This window comes from Urocampus carinirostris, chromosome 14 (genome assembly GCF_059441175.1).
Source record: "Urocampus carinirostris isolate Australia breed hairy pipefish chromosome 14, RoL_Ucar_1.0, whole genome shotgun sequence".
NCBI lineage: Eukaryota > Metazoa > Chordata > Actinopteri > Syngnathiformes > Syngnathidae > Urocampus > Urocampus carinirostris.
The window spans coordinates 29,088,737-29,108,189 of NC_142362.1; the positions used below are offsets into that span (position 1 = coordinate 29,088,737).

At 39.1% G+C, this 19,453-nt stretch overlaps 1 protein-coding gene across 2 annotated transcripts; it reads left to right on the forward strand.

Moving 5' to 3' along the window:
- Window positions 1–858: 858 nt before the first annotated feature.
- On the forward strand, window positions 859–18,507 carry acp6 (acid phosphatase 6, lysophosphatidic). 2 transcript variants are annotated; one of them, XM_088352756.1, is made up of 11 exons: window positions 859–998; window positions 8,857–9,052; window positions 10,144–10,272; window positions 10,361–10,491; window positions 12,262–12,341; window positions 12,411–12,498; window positions 12,569–12,701; window positions 14,017–14,117; window positions 14,200–14,292; window positions 16,834–16,999; window positions 18,209–18,507. In XM_088352756.1, exons 2-11 carry the CDS (start codon window positions 8,864–8,866, stop codon window positions 18,341–18,343), a joined length of 1,245 nt encoding a protein of 414 aa, XP_088208882.1. In that variant the 5' UTR covers window positions 859–998; window positions 8,857–8,863; the 3' UTR covers window positions 18,344–18,507. The 2 variants fall into 2 exon arrangements, with proteins under 2 accessions (XP_088208882.1, XP_088208881.1); XM_088352755.1 differs by having other exon boundaries at window positions 863–998; window positions 8,854–9,052.
- Window positions 18,508–19,453: the final 946 nt, after the last annotated feature.

The following is a 19,453-nucleotide window of genomic DNA, read 5'->3' on the forward strand; positions in this document are numbered from 1 at the left end:
TTTTCTGCTGGGTCTGATCTCTTTGATCTCTACAAGGGGAATTAAGATTTAGTAAAACAGAAACAAAACGAAAATAAACCTAAACAGCTTGACAATATCAATCACATTACTATGCATGGTGAGAGATTTGTCAGCTGGGGTTATAAAGTTTAAAATTAACTTATTTTGTGGAGCACCAAAAGATATGTCTTACCTTTGTAGTACTCTGGTTAAACTGACAAAACCCCGCCTCCTGGTCACATGTTAGAAGCCAAAACCAAACCCCACCCCATACCAGCAGATGGCACTGTTGGACTCAGCATTGCAGGACATTTACCAAAAACTATACACATATTTTAGCAGGAATTTCAATAAAATAAAAGTTATTATTACACCCGTTACACATATTCACAATTTCATTATATAACATCTTTGTTAGTTTCAATAGATCCGTCCAGGCCAAAGTCGATTGTCCTCGGTCTGAACAAATCCACCGACACCAACAGCAGCAAAACACAGCCATCAAGCATATTCACAATTTTTTTATATCTGACAATATGGCGTGACGATATGACGTTTTAACATTTTTTCCGGACATTTTCAACATCAATTAAACAATTTCAGAGTTATTTTCTTTTAACAGTAGTTTACCAGCGTGTAAAAGGCAATACTATTGTGCAACGGCATAGCTCTGCCATTCCACCCTCCCAAGCAGCATTCTTCCAGTCCTCTGTGTGGGTCCTCTCCCTTCTGCGTGGGTCCTCTCCCTTCTGGTATGATCACGCGTTAAATCAAAAATTATTATGCAAATCGTTAACGCGACATTTTCCCCCCGCCCCTATTATTCACGTCGATGAACCCCAACACTTCCCGGTGGTTAAACAACATGACAACTGATGAACCAAAGACGTGCATGATGGGAAATGTAGTTTGCTATACATCACAAGTCCATTACTAGCGTGTTCATCTCGGGGAATGTCTTAAACTCTGCCGGCTGCTGAAACGACTGCCCGGGGAAGGTTTGAACCTTAAGTCTTTCTTAAAATGTTGAATTTTCGAGTAATAATGAGCTTTGGCGTGTTGAACGATTCAATTTTTCGCTGGTCACTGTTAGCTCTGCTTCTTATTTTACTTTTTAAGTCGCAAAACGTTGAGGTTAGCATCATATGCTAGCAACAGACCAGTTATGTCACAAATAAGTGAGGATTTTACGACCAGGTTTGACAAACTAATGCTGATTTGAATTTGTCTTTTTTTGTTGATTATAAAGCAAACGTCAAGAGAATTTTACACCATCCTTTGACCATTAAATGTCGTATGAAGCAATAAAGAGATAGATAGTAGTCAAGTCAAGCCAAGTCATGTATATTTGCATAGCCCTTAATCACAAAGAGTCTCAAAGGGCTGCACAGGCCACAGATGATTGCAAACCACAGACTATTATGACACCATCCCCTGATCTAAAACCTACATGAGGAAACATAATACATAGATATTGTCAACATAAAATCTAGGTTATTCATATGCTATAGAATAGTAGTGCGTTTTAAGCTTAGATTTAAACATTTCCACTGAGGTTGTGAATCGAATCTCAGGGGGAAGAGCATTCCACTTATATATGGATATAATAAGATGATAGCTGATTATATCTAGTTAAATTGGGGCCAATTGTTGTGTAAAAAAAAAAAATCAAAACAGAAAACCCATTATCTTATCTTGGATTTTTTTAATGAAATTAATAATTGAAAATAAAATGATTGACTGTAAACCTTTTTCAGGTAAAATGGAATTGAATTGTCTTTATTCTCATTGATATCAAAGTTGTGAAAAATATTGTATGCAACAACTTAGACTCGGCACCACAGGGTAAACATGTAATACACATTTTAAGACTAAGGATAATTAGGCAAAGATATTTACAACATAGTGCTTAGAGACTGGACTGAAAGTTACAATAATAGTGCAATGTTTATGAATGAAAACTTATAGTGCATCGTAACAATAGTGCAAAGAAAAGAAGTGAAATTAGCAGGGACAAAAAAAAACCCGAATAAATTGTAGCTTCACAGTTTCATACAATAAATTGAGCAGCAACAAAAAAGAATACACCCATAAAAAGTTGCACGGAGCGCTGTTGGGGGCTTCAGAGTGTTATCACGCGCATGGTCTTGGTTTTCTTTTATTCCAAGATGAAAATAGGAAAAAGAGTGTTTCAAATACAGCCCAAATGTCAAACCAAATCCCAAAATAGATTAAAAAGAGGAGTTTATTCAAGCATCGAAGAATTTTACGTACTTGCACGTGCAACACAAAGAGCTGCAATGATGATTTCAGCAAGAGGACAGCATGTAAAATACTTTTGAAATTACATACACCATCTTTTAAGGATAGTAAATGTGCTGGTTTCACAATACTCAGGGTTCGTACGGGTGTCTGAAATCCTTAAAAATGTTTGCATTTTAATGTTGTGTTTTCAAGGTTTGAAAGGTGCTTCAGTTTTGGGTAAAGTACTTGTAAATGCTTTAAATTCTTGCCGTGTTTCTCAGCAGTAACTTGATCGACCTTGCATTTAATGAAAAATAAAAAACATGTCTGCTTGAAGATGAAAAAAAAGTTTTGGGAAGAACGTGTAAGAAATGTACATGATTAATGAGCTGCACTGATGAGACAAGCCAGGAGATAGCGGCAGAGAGTTACAAAGTTTAAAATTCCGTACTGCTCTGTTACACTTTAGAACAACTGACTTTCCTTGCCTTGCCCTGCACCCATTTTAAATACATCTTAAATATTGGGGGGATTAATGATGATCAGAAAAAAATAATTATTATTATTATTATTATTAACTCATTTAGTGCCAGATATTTCTCTTAAATAGGAACAGCCAGTGCCAGCCAATTTTTGCCATTTCAAAAAGTATGCTTGAAGTTTTTACCATTATGTAGTAACAGTTGGAAATTGCTAAAAAAAATACTTGTTTTCAAGAAAACTTCTGAGAAAATGGCTTATTTTTTTTATTTTTTTTTTCATTCTTGATACCTCGAATATCTACACAATGCTTTTCACAAACACAAGGGCACCTTGCTTGCAAAATAACATTTTATTGCAAGAACACTTATGCATAAACTTTGCACCAACTTTTCAGCCACCAATGTTTCCAGCAACATGATCACACAATTCGGGTGTTCATGGCGGTCGTGGACATACACAAAACTTCTTTGCTCTCTGCCCTAACGATGACGAAGGGACTCGGTCATTTTTTTAAAAGAATAAAGCGTTGCAGCTTTCGCTTTTATCGCGACAATGCACGTGCACGGCATATGGACCGCCGACACACTGTCATACGGTCATATCATGGATATGGGAAACGGAACAGTGTACGTGAAAAATAAGATTCATACGTTATGTTAACAATGTAATAAAGTATAAGTTCTTCTTGGGATGGTACTGAAGAAATTGGAAAAATGGCTTTTAAAGTCCTCAAAAAGTGCTTGAATTTGGCCATGAAAAAAAAGTACGAACCCTAAATATTCATGCATTTTTTTCTTCAAATGTTTTAAAATGATTAACAGCAACATATCAATTTTACATTATTCGTTGCATCAAAAAACTTGTTAGTGCAACTCTTCAGACATTTCCTAAAGAAACTACAGTTGAAAAGATCTAAAAGTGAACATTTTGAAACTAAAAAATAAATGTATGTGAAGGTGAACAATAGAAATGATGTTCTGCGAATAATGTTCCTCCCAAATTTTTTATGTTATATTTATATTTTTATTTAGAATGTATTAATTTTTTCAAAATTGTAGACCACCAAATGCATTTTTAGCTTCAAGTTCTATTTTTTTTTAAGTGTAACTCCATGCTACACATCCTTAGTTATTTATTACATGACAAACATTCGATTATGACTTTAATGTGCCGACTACGTAACTCAAATCTTCACTTATGGTCCATTCATGTTACTTTCTCTTTCATCTACCAACTTAGTGTGGTTTATCCTTTTCCCAGTTTTCAATTATTTGCCGAGGGCAAATAATAATAATAATAATAATAATTTCCTTTGTATTGTCATTCTTTGTAACAATGTACACAGAACGAAATGTCGATACACCTGATCCGTTGTAGCGAGCCGATGCAGCCAACAGAGGGCGCCGCCATTTTACCAATTAGGTATGACTCGGCCGAGGCGCGAACCAGCGACCTCCCAGTCTCAAAGCGGGCACACTACCATCTAGGCTACTGAGCTGGTAATGGTAGCCGACTTTAGTTTTGTGTCAAACTTAAAAATCAAATAGAAATGGCACCAGACAAGTACTGAGCTTTTTTCCTCATCCTCCCCTGGAATTTATTTTTCCTTGATTCACCGCATCTTTTATTGGAATTTACGTTCAACAACACAACATGAAAACACAATTAGTTTGTTCTCTCCCACGGCTATTATGCCGAGGGGTGCGGTGCCCGATGGGATCGCTAGGGAGAAACTCAGGTGCTCCCAACGTGACTAGGTGAAAAAGGGCTTGTGTCCTTCACTCTTTCTTCACTTACCTTGTGCTTTAATTTCTTTGTTACATCGTAGACCTGCTTTGCTAATTGGGGGGCTTCAATAGCATCTGCAAACACTCCATTGACGCAGGAACACAAATTGTCCTTAAGGAGTAAAAGTGAGGGAAAGGGGGAGTAATGGGAATTAATCTAGTATAGAGTATAGTGGTTTCCATTGTGGAGGTACGCCGCACCAAAAGACAACAGTATTAACAAACTATGTTGAGGACAAAAATTAGCTATTGCTGCATTATTTGTTTGTAGAATCAGGTAAGATCACAAAAATATAATTGTAATTATTTCATATTGCAAATGGTATTTAAAAAAGTAAGGGTTATGAGTACCTGTGTTGTTGAGCTGTGAGAATAGAGGGGAATGTCAAGAAGATGTTACGCCAGACTTTGACCATGTTAGGCAATGTATAATACAATAATGGTATTTTATGTTGTATTGATAAAGTAAGCTAACACATCCTTTGATATTACACGTTGCACATCCAATTACAATATTATCCGCACTATAAGGCGCACCTAAAAGTCTTAATTTTTTTCAAAAGCTGACCATGCGCCTTATAACACAGTGCGCCTTATATATGGCTCAATATTAAATTCGCAAGGTCTCGCCACTTACTCAACGGCCGCCGACTCGATTTTACCCCGAACGTGGAGTAGTCCGCGGTGTATGCTGGGATTTATATACCGGCATTTCATTGGCTAACCATTGTGTCAATCATCATTTGAATCGATCACTATTGGTTGAAGTTATTCGGAGCCTCGGATTGGCTAGATGGCCAAAACAAACCCTGCAATCGGCCAAGTTTAGCAATGGCGTAGCAAGTCCGCTGTGTATGCTGGGATTTATATACCGGCGTTTCATTGGCTAACCAATGTGTCAATCATCATTTGAATCGATCACTATTGGCGGAAGTTATTCGGAGCCTCGGATTGGCTAGATGGCCAAAACAAACCCTGCAATCGGCCGAGTTTAGCAATGGCGTAGCAAGTCCGCGGTGTATGCTGGGATTTATATACCGGCATTTCATTGGCTAACCAATGTGTCAATCATCATTTGAATCGATCACTTTTGGCTGAAGTTATTCGGAGCCTCGGATTGGCTAGATGCCCAAAACAAACCCTTCAATCGGCCGAGTTTAGCAATGGCGCAGCAAGCTTGCTACAGTACGCCATAAAGAAACATGTTTCATTAGTCTGTATTTGTAAATATTCTACTCTCCTGGATTTACTTCACTCACGGTTGTAAGAAGACCATGATTGCGTATCATTATTGAACGTGAGAACTTAGTTGAGTTATGCGGCTTTATATTTTCCCGGTATCTTGTTTTAGAACGATCTTGATGTTGCTGTGATGAGTTGAGTGAATTAAACTCAATTCCAAGTGTTTATTGTCATATGCACAGTAAAGTTGGGAGCGAAAAAGAAAATAGAAATGTTTGGCATTTCTTGAATCCCAAGACTTCAACCTTCCGAATGATATTTGAAATGACGCATTTAAGTGACATCGTACGGACACCGCATCCGCACGTGTTTACGACACGTATTTACGACACGTATTTGCTTCTCTGCAAGCTTTGGGAATGTTAAGGGGGTAATCAGTTTGACTGAATCATCTGACTGTTTTGTCGACGTTCCCATTGTAGTGCCTTATTATCCGGTGCGCCTTATCTATGGAAGATATAGGACCAAAAACTATTTTTTGGGGGTGCGCCCTATAACCCGGTGCGCCCTATAGTGCGGAAAATACGGTATAATGGCGTTCCGTCACTACGGTGACAACAAAACTCAAGTTTTAACCTGTGGCCCAGTCATGTTAGGCTTTTTTCACCTACCCACACATACCTATTTATCTTTCTCCTCCCCCTTCCACTTTTGCTGAAGGCAAGGTAACTGTAGTATTTATTCTTTAACTTGCAAACAAAATAAGCATGCCTTAAGGTGATTACTGTGCTTCCCACTTGTTTAATCTACCTCATCTTCCCCTCAACCGCCTCTTCTCCCTCTTTTTTTATTGTCTCACAGCTCCCTCTGTTAAAATTCACGTTAACACAACACAACATGAACATGTAATTGGTTTATTCCATCCCATGATTGCATCCAGATGGTTGGTAAGGAAAAATCTAGGGGCTCCCAATCCGACTTGGTGAAAGGGGACTTGTGTCCCTTACTTTTTCATTAAACTTATTATTTTTCAGAGGGCTTGGACAATCATACCCTGACTGTGAACACTTGGATATTCAGTTGAGTTGTAATTAGGGCTTCAACTAATGACTAGTTTAATAGTCGACGAGTCGCTGACTATATAAATAATGAATCGAATAATGGGACAATTAATTTTTTACTTAATTAATTCTTTTTTTTCTCCTAAATTTAGCATGAAGTTGATTTAATCGTGTAATAATGAACACACAAAAAAGGTGCATCTATCATTGAACATACTCCAGATTTGTACAAAGATTAAATAAAAATGTCATACATCGTATTGCCCTCTAGGCACTGTGATCGGTCAGTAGAAACAAATCAATAAATAAATCTCTGTCCATTTTTAGGGACAATATCTCAATCTATATAAAATCAGGTAAATATTCTTTATCCCTGTTAACCAAGAAAAGGCATATTATCAGCTATACAACAGAAAATAAAACAAATATGTCTATTTTGTTAATAAGATTCAGTGGTCAACCGCAAAGTCTGCAAAAATAGTACTTAACAATTCTCAACGGTTTGAAATCAAAACGGTTTTAACAACTGACGTTTGTTCTTCAGACTGAAGGCATTTAATTTCAAATAGGTTGATCAGTCTGGCATATCGCTGAAGCTCTCTTATATAGTAAAATTATGCATATAAAACGTGCATGGCTGGTCATCAAAACTATTGGCTTTAATGTTATTTAGATTTTACTAAACCGAGTCAGTCTCCATTTTGTTCAAAAGTACCTTTACCCTTTAACGTTCTGCCGGCCCGCTAGTGGCCCGCCTGACTTTTTATAAACAAATACATGTACGATGTCACCAGTCACGTAGATATGCCACCTATCATAGGAAAGCTTAAACTCTTGGGATTCAATATATCCCTGAACCTCTGGAGTCGTAGGGGTACCATTTCCTGTTGTGTGTCTTGGGCAAGTAGAGCCTGGTGGCGCCCATCCCTCTCCTGGCCAACATATGATTCCACCCGGTCTCAAACCGGGGGACCTTTCGCGTGTAAGGCGAATGTGCTAACCACTGTATTACGGAAACAAAAATATGATGACATTTCAAAATGTACTACTCAGGAGAATCATCACGAACAGTCTGAAACTAGATACGTGAAAACTATAAAGCCGGCATAACTCACCTTGGACGTCTTCAACTTTCTTGAATGTCCACAAAATGGCTTCATTACACCAGCTCAGTAGCCTAGATGGTAGTGTGCCCACTTTAAGACTGGGAGGTCGCTGGTTCGCGCCTCGGCCGAGACATACCTAATTGGTATAATGGCGGCGCCCTCTGTTGGCTGCGGCTGCATCGACTCGCTACAACGGGTCAGGTGTATCGACATTTCGTTCTGTGTACATTCTTACAAAGAATGACAATACAAAGGAAATTATTATTATTATTATTATTGAGGACAATCCATAGAATCCAAACATGTAAAATATTTACTCCAAAACACATGATAATGCCAACAGATGAATAGGAATCCGCTTAAAACCTTTCTGCTTTGTCGCACGTTGCAACTTGTAATCTGTTTGTTTCGCCACATTATTTCCGTTTACAAACAGACTGAAAGCTAGGAGGAAAAGTTGCGTCATATAGTCCGAATTTTATGGTAGTCTTTATTGGCCGTATCCAGGCTAAAATGCTCTCCAACTTTCGAAGTTTTAGTACCCTATAGTTGATGTAGACGCCGCCATTTCTGTATGTTTACGTTACATTGTGCATGTCCCAGAAGAAATTGTATTCACGGAGATAGGTGCCTCTCTCTGTTGAAAATATGTGTCTGGCAACATGTCGACAATGAAAATCACTGTCAACTATTTCTGATATTGATTTTGGTCGACAATGTTGCGTAATCGTTGCTGCCCTATTTATAAAGAATCCTCAATGGGGTTTTTTTATTGCTGAAAATATGGAACTTTATCACAATAATCAAATTGTCTGATACAGTCCTCAATGTATACAGGAAAAAGAGGTCTGAAACCTTTTGTGGTTTCTACAAAGGCCATTCATCATGTGCCAAATAAAATTTGTGATAAATAAAATGAAGTAACACCTTTAGCTAGTTTTGATATTGGAGAGTTTAACCTACAGTTGCTTACTTTGTTTTCTTCTTCAGAAGTTAAGCCATGAGAAAACTTTGGAGCAGAGTGGGCTTGATGGGCTCTGTGTCCATAGTCGTCGGTTCAGTGCTGTGGTGGAAGCAGAGCAATGAGGACGGTGGCTGGAAGGCGTCACAGTATGAGCTCAAACTCGTTCAAGTCTTGTTTCGGCACGGCGCTCGTACTCCGCTTAAATCCATACCTGATGTGTTGGAGGTACAATGCGTATAATCAATTGTGATGTGTTGAACAGTTTTTGTAATTGGTTTGTTTGCGTTTGAGAACGGTTACTGAAAAAAGCTCACTCGGTTTTAGTCCTGTTTTAGAGCCACCTTGGAAAAAGGAAAAAAAATCTGCAGCTGCTTTACATTTTATTATGAAAATGTGTTGATTGTTTCCTGAATGTTAAACCAGGGGTGTCATATTCATTTTCATTCAAGGGCCACATGGTAAAAAGAAACACTCTCACAGGGACTGTGAATTAATGTCATAAAAAGTATGCCTTATCTGTAGGGCTGGGGAGTTTTTGGAGGCTCGCAATTAAATTATGATTCAATGGTACCAGATTAAATTATTAAACAATTGCGGAAGTTTTTTTTCCCTGCACAATAATCTTATTGTGCATATCAACTGTGCATTTGTTCATAAAAGCAAAACCACTACAGTTTATCTAACTCAGGCAAATTCTTGCAAAGTTGACAAAAACTGAACACAAACACAAATTGATGTGCAAATAATTTTAATTATTTAATAATTTAGCTCTTTTTCTGCTTTTTGTGTTTGTCTGAATTTGGAGCTTTAAAGTTCTGCAAAGACACCCAGGTTCTTTTATTGTTTTGTTTACAATCCAGGTGGTAACCAATAATTTCCTATGACTGGGAATAAAAAGTGTAGTTTAGCAGAAATTATTGTGGTTAAGAGGGACATCTACACACCACATGTGAGTGCAATCGTATTACCTTAAACAGCGCCTCCGTGTCTTCTAAGTAAGATAACATCAGGATCGTTTGTTTCTTCATATATTCTCTGGTTGATCAATGGTAGTCAGCAAATACAGCGGGTGGTTTTCTTTAGGAATGGTGCCTAGCTTTGGTGACATCCAGTGGACATATTTAAAACTGCAGATCATTGTTTCCCGTGATGTGGCTCATGTTTCTCTTGAATTTTCCCAGCATCGTCTAGCAGCGCAGATATAGTCCGTTGGCCCGTGGGCTGTATGTTTGACACCCAAGCCTTAACCTGAAATTAGGTTGAAAGAGGGATTCATAGGTCCAAATCAATGTAATAATTTATATTTTATTTGAAAGGCAAAATGGGTGTCAGCTCTGTTGGAGCCCCCAGCGCACACGCACATCAACTATGAGGTGAAGAACCTCGACGGGGGGGCCAAACCTTCATCTCCGTTGGAGGACAAGTACAAGAAGAATAAGCTTAGCGTGAGTAGGTTTCCTGTCACCCCTGAAGATCACAGCAGCAGTTTTTTTTAACACGACATTCCCCGATTTACTGTTTTGACCATCTAAGGGTGGTGTATCCACGGGTCAGTTGACCACTTTGGGCATGCAACAGCTATATGAGCTGGGAGAGAAGTTGAGGAAACGCTACGTGGAGAAGGTTCCCTTCCTCAGTGAAACATTAAGCACCGATGAAGTCTAGTAAGTGTTTTTTGGAGCAAGATTACACATGGTAGGTCAATACTGTAAACCCTGGACTAGAGCGTGCACCCGATTAAAAGCCACACGGGCAAATTTAAGGAAAAACCTCAACTTTTGTTTTCGTACAAGCCGCACCAGATTTTAAGTTGCAGGCTTAAACAGCCATAAAAATGAACTCCCTAACGTCCATTTCTTACATTTTAAAAATAGTATACGGTTAACCTGAAATATAGTGTACGTTGTATCGGAGCACATAACCTCGCCTATCGTTTGCCGTTGGACGCGGGGACCATGCCGAAGCGCTTGGAACCAGAACCGCCCTCCAGCTTTACCCCGTAAGTGAAAAACAGAAGTGGTATTTCACCGGCGTACGTGCATGCATGACGTACTACATATTCTGAACCCCTCATGTCCCTTCACAGTTTCAGACTAGATTCAAGCTCAACAAGGACACATAGGACTGTATTTACATTCCTAACCTCTGTTTTTTGTGTGCCCATTTAATAGTAATCCCCGAGGATGGTTTATGAAAACGGTTACTAATCAAGGAAAGGAACAGAATAATTATCGAGCTGACAGTTAACGGACTGATAACGTCACACCAAAATATTCGATCGGCCAATACTAATTGTTAGAAAAATTCCAAGCATTTAGCTTGAATGATTTTTTTAATGTAGTTGTAGCAATACTACTCTCAGTCACTTTGTAATGTGCGCAAGGGATGGGAGAGCTTAAGATCAGTCTAATGGCTCAACATGTGTACAGGCTGTTGTGATTATAGGGACTTCTGAAGTTTATTCGGTACAGAGTACATCGGGTTGTGTTTTGAAAATGTTTTGTTGCACTCCTGCATATGTTAATGCCTATTTAAATGAAATTGACTGCTGCCTTAATTGATCCAGATTGACAGCTGTGGACATAGTCCACAAACAAGTGTATTAATCACTATACAATGTGTTGCCTTTCTGTACTCTCGTTTATCCAATCATGCACTTCACTTATTAGCAGGGTTGGGTAGGGTAACTTGATTACTTTCAATTACTTTTGGATTACTCCAATACCAAATATGCTATTAAAAGACAAAATAAACTAGATATGAATAAAATTATGACTCACAACACGTGGTAAGCTTTCTCTCCTGGCCTTGATCTCTTTGATCTCTGGCAAAACTAACATAAAATGTGACAGAAACAAAATGAAAATAAATCCAAACAGCTTGCCAACATCATTTTGGCCGTTCCATGTATTTCGTTACTCCCCAAGCCTGCACAAAATTTAGTAATTTTATTCATATTTAGTTTCTTTTGTCTTTTACTAGCATATTTGGTATTTGAGTAATCCAAAAGTAATTGAAAGTTATCAAGTTAAAGTAACCCTACACAACCCTGCTTATTAGATAATGAGGCATTTGGCTACCAAAGTTACCATAGTTACGACTGCCAAACTACTTACCTGAATTCTTTTCACTTTGACATTCAGAGCACTAGGCAGGAATCGCATTGTATTATGTGCCTCCAGCCCTCGCAATGCTTTTTTTAAAATACTAAAACTTTGAGTCTTCTGGTTCGCCACAATTCTAAGCCACAATGCCGATGCGGGGCCGCGGAAAGGGTTGGCGCACCGCCGACATCCTCGTGACCATCTGCCTCACAAAAAAAACAAATACATCGTATTTTAATACTGTTTTAGAAAAAAAAAAAAAGTAGCGGCTTGTTGTCCAGGATTTACAGTGCACTCAGTCGTTTCTAATTCGTTTCTTTCCATGTGAAGCGTTCGCTCTACAAACATTGCGAGGACCATTGAATCTGCCAGGTGCTTGTTGGCAGGGCTGTTCCAACAAAAGCAAAAAGGTGCATTCAATTACATCACCACAATCATTTGTTCTCCTCCTCAACTGACATTCCTCTCTATTTCCATAGAAACCATTCCTATATTTACCACAGATGCTAAGTCAGAGATCCTGTACCCCAACTACATTGGATGCCAGCTGCTCAGAACAATCAGCAGGTATGCCATGAGAATTGTAGTTGTTTTTGAAAAGAGGGAGGTTCAAATTACAAACACGTTTGTGTAATAGCCGGCGTTTGAAAGATTCGGCCCTCTTGCCGGACATAATGGCCGACCTAAAGAGCATCCTGAAGGACCTGGGCATCAGCGGCAAATCAGATGTGGACTTTGTCCTCCTCCGGGACGACATGGTCGCCAGAGAGGTGAGGGTTAAGAACTGATAAAGCTAAAAAAGTTTGATTTTTAATGCATTCAGTTCGATTGACTCTTAGAAACGATGTATACATTATTCAGGACTACAAGCAGCTACTTTTTTGCTACATGTTAATCACCGTACAATGTCTTTTAAAGTTCAATCCATCAACAGACACACCAAACAGTTGTTTTCCTTACTGTGCTTTTTTGGTGTCAAACGTAGTTTTGCTCGGGGTTGCCACATCCAGACTATCTGTTCTCAGGTGGGCTGCGTCAGTATAAAACGTCAACGGGCAATATTTAGCTTTGCATTTCAGTATTAGGCGTTAACCGACATTTGATTACCTACCCTACAAATGATAATCACGGAGGATAAGGGATCCTTTCAAAGTGCAACATATTTATTCATAAGCCATTGAAAAAAAATAGATGTTCATATTTGGCATTGTGTACGTTAACTAGTTCTTGGTTTTAACAATTAAGGAAATGCAGCTTTACATCTGAACCAACTCACCACACTAAAACTCAAGTGGGAGCTTTAAATAAAAATATGTTTGCCCCATTCATCACTGCTTTGAAAGAAAAAAAGAAAAAAAAATATGAAGTGAATGGGGAGTAATATTGGATCAAACCACTAGCCTGGGCCTACTGAAGTTGTTGAACTGGACAATATTGTCTTTAACATATAACCAGACGGAATGTCAGTTCCTTTACCCCTTTACTGCCCTCTAGCAGTGAGAAAGAGCATTTGATTTATATTTATTTAAGGAAAGAAAAAAAATCGTATTTTTTGCTACAATTGAGCTGAAGCCTTCCTTTTTTTTAAGAAATTCACGGCAACCCAGATAAAGTCATCTAATGGCCCTCAGTCAGTGCCGCAGATTGTATGTTTCACATGCTTTTTTTATTTATATCTTTTAAGACGACTTTTTATGCTCTCCTTTTTCAAACATTCGTCCCTGGTTGGGTAACTAAAACGAGTGAGATTGAGACAAAATCAAATTTCTTTTCGTTTGTCATCTATATCAATGGTGGTCTAGTGGTTATGAGTCTTTGCTCTCACTGAATCAATCCGGGTTCGATTCTCGTTGCATCCAGTGTTTTGCCATTGTGGGCAGCGGTATTTTCGACTGATCAATCACGGCACAAATACAATCATCTCCTACCGTAAATCCTCATTTATAACGGGCGCCCAAACGGAAGAATTTTTAATCGAAATGTGCGTTCAACATGAATAAATAGGATACTTTTAAGTTCCATTTTACTGCAACAGGACGGTGTGCGAATGTTTTAAGTCAGGATATTGTTCGACTGTATTGTCAGGCTCACGGGCTGCCGTGCCCTCCTGCTCTATCTGCGCGGAGAAGCCAAGTGGAGCAAAGAGCCGTAGACGTCATGTTCTACTGCTACCAACCTAGCAAGAGGTCAAGCATTATAACAATGAATTCCTTTATCGCTCTTACTAAAAGCCAACAAGAAGTGTGTGACACAATCTTTTTGGAACAGGGAGAATTTGCAATTGTGCGTGGGACCGCTGCTGCACATGATGTTGGGTAACATCGACGAGAAGCTAAAGGGAACCTCGCCGGAGCCCAACAGGTTACGTATGCGCACACATTCCCTGTCGGCCAAAGTAGCAATCTTTCCACTTAATAAGAAACATTTTAGGCTTCAGGCAAGAAGCTTAAATGTGTAAAATATTTTCTAAGGAGAAAAAACATGCGAGACACAATCATGAGGTGGAACCATATAATTTCAACATTTTATATACAACAACAAAAACTGAAAGGCAGGTGTGGTAAAATGTTGGTCCCCTGTTCTCTCTGCTCAGCTAACTGACTCCAGAAGTTCCCCGATGACTTCTGACTGTCGACCTAAACGGAGTGTACCTGTGTGTTAATTCTCAGTTGACATGCACCTGAACAAAAAGCATTATGAAACATTATGACAGCATTATAAAGACCAAAGAATACACCAGGCAGTTACAAAATAAAGTGGTGGAAAGGTTCAAAGGAAAAGAATTGGGATAAGAGGATTTCGCAACATTTACACATCTCCCGTAGCACCGTGCGAGCAACAATATCAAAACGGAGAGAGCATAAAACCACTGCAAATCTACCAAGACCTGGCTGTCTCTAAACTTTTGCCCAAAACAAGAAGAAACTATTCAGAGAAGCAACCAACAGGCCCATGACCACGTTGGATTACATGCAGGCGTAAATAAGAACTACATACCGGTCAACCTTCACGGCTCCATGCCCTTACAAACTGTCGTATTTTGCCTCAAGGAATACAAAATAATCTTACACCATTTCAACCCCCCCCAAACGTTTGTTGTGAGATACTGAGTTTCTCGACATGAATGAGGTTTATTATTAAAGAAAAAAAAAATGAAGTAGCTTGGACGTTCACTGTAGACATGCAAATATAATTAAGTAGAATAATACATTTTCCTATTGAAATTATTAATTCATTTTCTGTTAATAATATACTGATTAAAGGGATAACCACAAGCCTGTCTTTTTTCATTTTCTCCTTTTATACTTTTTTTCTTAACTTCTTTATACTACATAATAATTCGTAAATATAATGCATCAAAGCAAGTGAGCCGTTTGAGAGACGGCTCTCTTTAACAAGTTAAGCCGAAAAAGCCGGTTCTCTAAAAAGAGACTGACTTCCTTTCACTACTCTACTACCACATGGAATCCGATGTTTTTTAAGACCACATGTATTTCAAATTTACTTAATTAACCCCTGACCAGAATGATGCATGATGGGAAAGCCCCAGGCGGCAGACACATGCGCACAGTAGCATCAAACCGCTCGCTTCATTTGCAACGAAAAAAAAAACCGATACCGAGATAGAGGCTACCGCGCAGAACTCGTTTGACTTGATTGATTTGCCGTTTCGTGATAGTCTGTGTCTACCGGATGGTACCCATATTTGACAAATTTGTGTTTTTCCGTACAGATCTTCTTGTACGTCGTACACGTCTTAAAATACATAATAAACGTACTTTGTACGGCAAAAACGTACAGGTTGACAGGTATGCAACTATTAGTCACACTGTGCATAAATCTGCCCTTTTTGGAAAAGTAGAAAAAAAAAAACCTTTCTGAAAGAATACCATAAAAAGGCCTTTTTGGCGTTTACACGAATCCACATTTGGAACAATGTACACTGATCAGATGAGACCAAAATGTAACTTTTTGAGCTGAATGCAAAGCCTTGCGTTTTGCATAAGAGTAACCATGCACATCACCTTGAAAACACCATCCTCACTGTAAAACATGGAGGTTGCAGCATCTTGTTTGGGGGTTGCTATTCTTCAGCAAAGACTAGGAATACTGATAAGAGTTGATGGGAAGATGAATGGAGCCAAATACAGGACCATTCTGGCAGAAAGTCCGTTGGAGTCTGCAAGAGATATGAGAAAGGGGCACTTTTTGACCTTCCAACAGGTCAACGGCCCTAAACATAAAGCAAAATCTACAATGTGATGGTTGACCAATAAAATATAGAGGCGTTAGAATGATCAATCCAAAGTCCAGAATTCAATCCTCTAGAGCAGGGGTGTCAAACTCATTTTAACTCTGGGAGCAACGCGATAGAACATTCTCTCGGGGGCCGGACCAGTAGATTAGAAAGAAAAAGAGAGAGAAGGAAATAAGAGAGAGGGGGAGAAAGGGAGAGAAAAGAGAAAAAGGAGACAGAGACAGCGATAGTGAAATAATAGGGAGTGAGAGAAAACGGGAGGAAGAGAGAAATGGACTGAGGGAGAGGAAAAGAGAAATACGAGTACAGTGTTTGTGAGAGGCACCTGGCTTTGGCAACATCAAGCGGACACATTTTAAACCGCAGCTCCTTTTTCTGTTGCGCTTCCCTCAGTGTTGTCTCACGGCCCGGATCCAATCCCTTAGTCGCGGGCCGCCTGATTGACACCACTGCTCTAGAGTTTATGATTCTCAGAAAATATTTTCAGTGTTTTAGCTTGAAGTTTGAATTTTGCAATGTGGCAATATGTCAAAACGTTCTTGGGTGGGCCTCTTTTATCTATATCTATATACTCTTTTATCCGGATGATAGTCCAGAAGATAGGGTCCTGTTTTTAACGGCAGTTTTTTTTCCCCCCTTGACAGGAAGTTGTTCTTGTACTCTGCCCACGACACCACGTTGATCCCATACATGATGGCGCTCGGCATTTACGACATGAAGTGGCCGCCCTTCGCTGCGGAGATCACGCTGGAGCTCCACCAGCACCGACTCACCAAGAAACCTTTCGTTAAGGTCTCCTACATGGGACAGGTAGGGATTTTGTAGAATCCAGGGCATGAAGAGCTCTCACCTAAAATGGCAGATGCCTTTTTCCCCTTCAATGTACATTTTTTGAGGGTCGACTTGAAATTTGATGAGCATCAATCAAAAAGGTTTCAATTGTTTGTATTAGATTTTTTTGTTTCGTGAAATTATAATCATTTTAATTATATGTCCTGTTCATTAGTGTAAATGTGTTTATCTATACAGACGGTCCGCTACTTACGACCATTCGACTTACGTAAAACGGTAGATACGAACTGTTTTTTCGGGATGTCAAAGAATATCCGGATATTACATAGATTTTGTCTTGTGTACAGGACATTACTGTAGTGCTTCTTTCCGCCGCGTGGCGCTGTCAGATGTCACCCAGCATCCACACCAAAGAAATACAGCTTCTACTTTCTAGTTTGTGTGGAAACATACTATTCTGTATCTCCAGCGCGCTAAGAATTTTGACATTTTTCTTGTTTAATATCCCGTGCATCCATTCAATCTGGTTGATTTAAAGTGTAAAGAAGAGGCGAGCCGTTTCTTTTGAAATGAAAGTGGAATAAGAAAGCTTGATGCGGTTGAGATCCCTTTTTTTTTCGGCCACTCTCTTAACACGAAGGAGGACCTCTTGAAGCTTATCTTCCAGAAGTATTTTTCAGTTTCAAAACAATACAGGATACTGATACAAGCCCTAAACATACTTATATAGTCCTTACTTACAAAAGATAGCACTGGAGCAATTTACGAACAAATTTAACTTACAAACGATCATTCGTAAGTAGGGCAGCGTCTGTAAATGTAAAGTTTATTCTATATTTTTCCCACTTTTAAGTCATGCCATGCATAATGACACACCTGAATTGGTAAAGTAGAGATTAAAGCAACGAAAACAACCTGAAGAGCCGGCTCTTTTAGTGAGCCAAGCCAAAAAATGCAGTTCTCTAAAAATAGTCAGAATTCCCATCTGTTCAGGAAAATGCAACGTTTTGTATTTGCTCAGAAAATTCCAAATTCTTTAACATACAACTTTCTTTTCTAAAGTAACAGTAATAGTTACTTTTCCTGGTAACTACTTACTTTTACAATAGAGTAACTCAGTTACTAACTCTGTTATTTATTACTTCTTCCAAAAGGTAACTACAACTAATTACTTGTATAAAGTAGCGTGCCCAACACAGCCGATAACCGGGTGTTTTTTTTCCCCAGGATCAACTCATCCCTGGCTGTAGTGGAGTTTACTGCCCCCTGCAGGAATTCCAAAAAGTGCTCTCAGCCTACTCCCTCAACATGGAACACTACCTATCGTTTTGCGACAGCTCGGACGACGCATCCAAACTCTGAACAAGGCGCTCTTTAGTGTTTTCATTTGATTTGGTCAACAGAACTGAATGTCACTTCATTCCTCAGGCGAAGACTTCGAGACTATTTATACACAAACGAGTGAAATATGATGATTGCAGTGTTTCTATTTAATAAAGAGGCAGGAAAATATCTGTAGGAATGTTCTTTTGTTTTAGTTCTTGTCTCCACATTTATTGGACCAGGCATGTCGTGTAGAATCCCATGAGTTGTAGCAGAATCTGTAGGCAAAATTAAAGGGACACTGAAATATTTCACCACTAAATGTCACTGTATTGTCTCAAGAAAACAAAAACTAGTCCTACAAGGCACAAAAGACTTTATAGCTCAGGAGGTAGAGCGCTTGTCTTGGGATCAAGAGGTCACAGGTTTTATTCCTCCGTGTTATATGCTGAAGTGTCCTTGGGCAAGACACTGAATCCCTAATGCCCCCAATAACCAGGTGGGTGCCTTGCATGGCTGTGAGTATGTGTGTGTGAATGGGTAAGTGAGAAGTACATTGAAAAGCGCTATATAAATGTAGACCATAAATCGCGGGGACCCAAAGTGACCGAAAACATTTTTTTTGTCCAGCCATATCGAAGTTTATAGCAGCAAGATAGCAAACAATGTCAGCTCCCTTTAGGTGAAATGAAATGATCTGCATTTATATAGCGCTTTACAGTGTGCTTCACATTTCCCAATAGCGGCCATGCAGCCATGTAAGGCTGCTAACCTGTTTATTGGGGGTGTTAGGGGTTCAGTGTCTTACCCAAGGACACTTCGACATGTAACACGGAGGAGCAGGGAATCGAACCTGCGATCTCTTGATCCCAAGACGAGCTCTCTACCTCCTGAGCCACTGCTGCCCCATAATAGGCAAAATACATTTCTTATCATACAAGTACTTTAGTATTTCGAACATTGTTAATATCATAGCTTGTGTTTTTGCTTTTCATTGATATCAATATACTAGGGGGGAGTGTTTCAGACTATACAACGCACCTAAAAAGCCCAAATTGGCCAGAAATTTGAACGTATGCCTTATAATCTGGTGCACCTTAGGGATACATTGGAAATGCATAGTTACAATTAAATTATACTGCAAAGGAA

Bases quoted from the DNA above. Each gene is read 5' to 3' on its own strand.
- acp6 (XM_088352756.1), top strand. From the start codon at position 8,864: ATGAGAAAACTTTGGAGCAGAGTGGGCTTGATGGGCTCTGTGTCCATA. The intron at 14,118-14,199 runs GTCAAGCATTAT...TTTTTGGAACAG, and splicing joins TGCTACCAACCTAGCAAGAG to GGAGAATTTGCAATTGTGCG. The intron at 14,293-16,833 runs GTTACGTATGCG...CCCCCTTGACAG, and splicing joins ACCTCGCCGGAGCCCAACAG to GAAGTTGTTCTTGTACTCTG.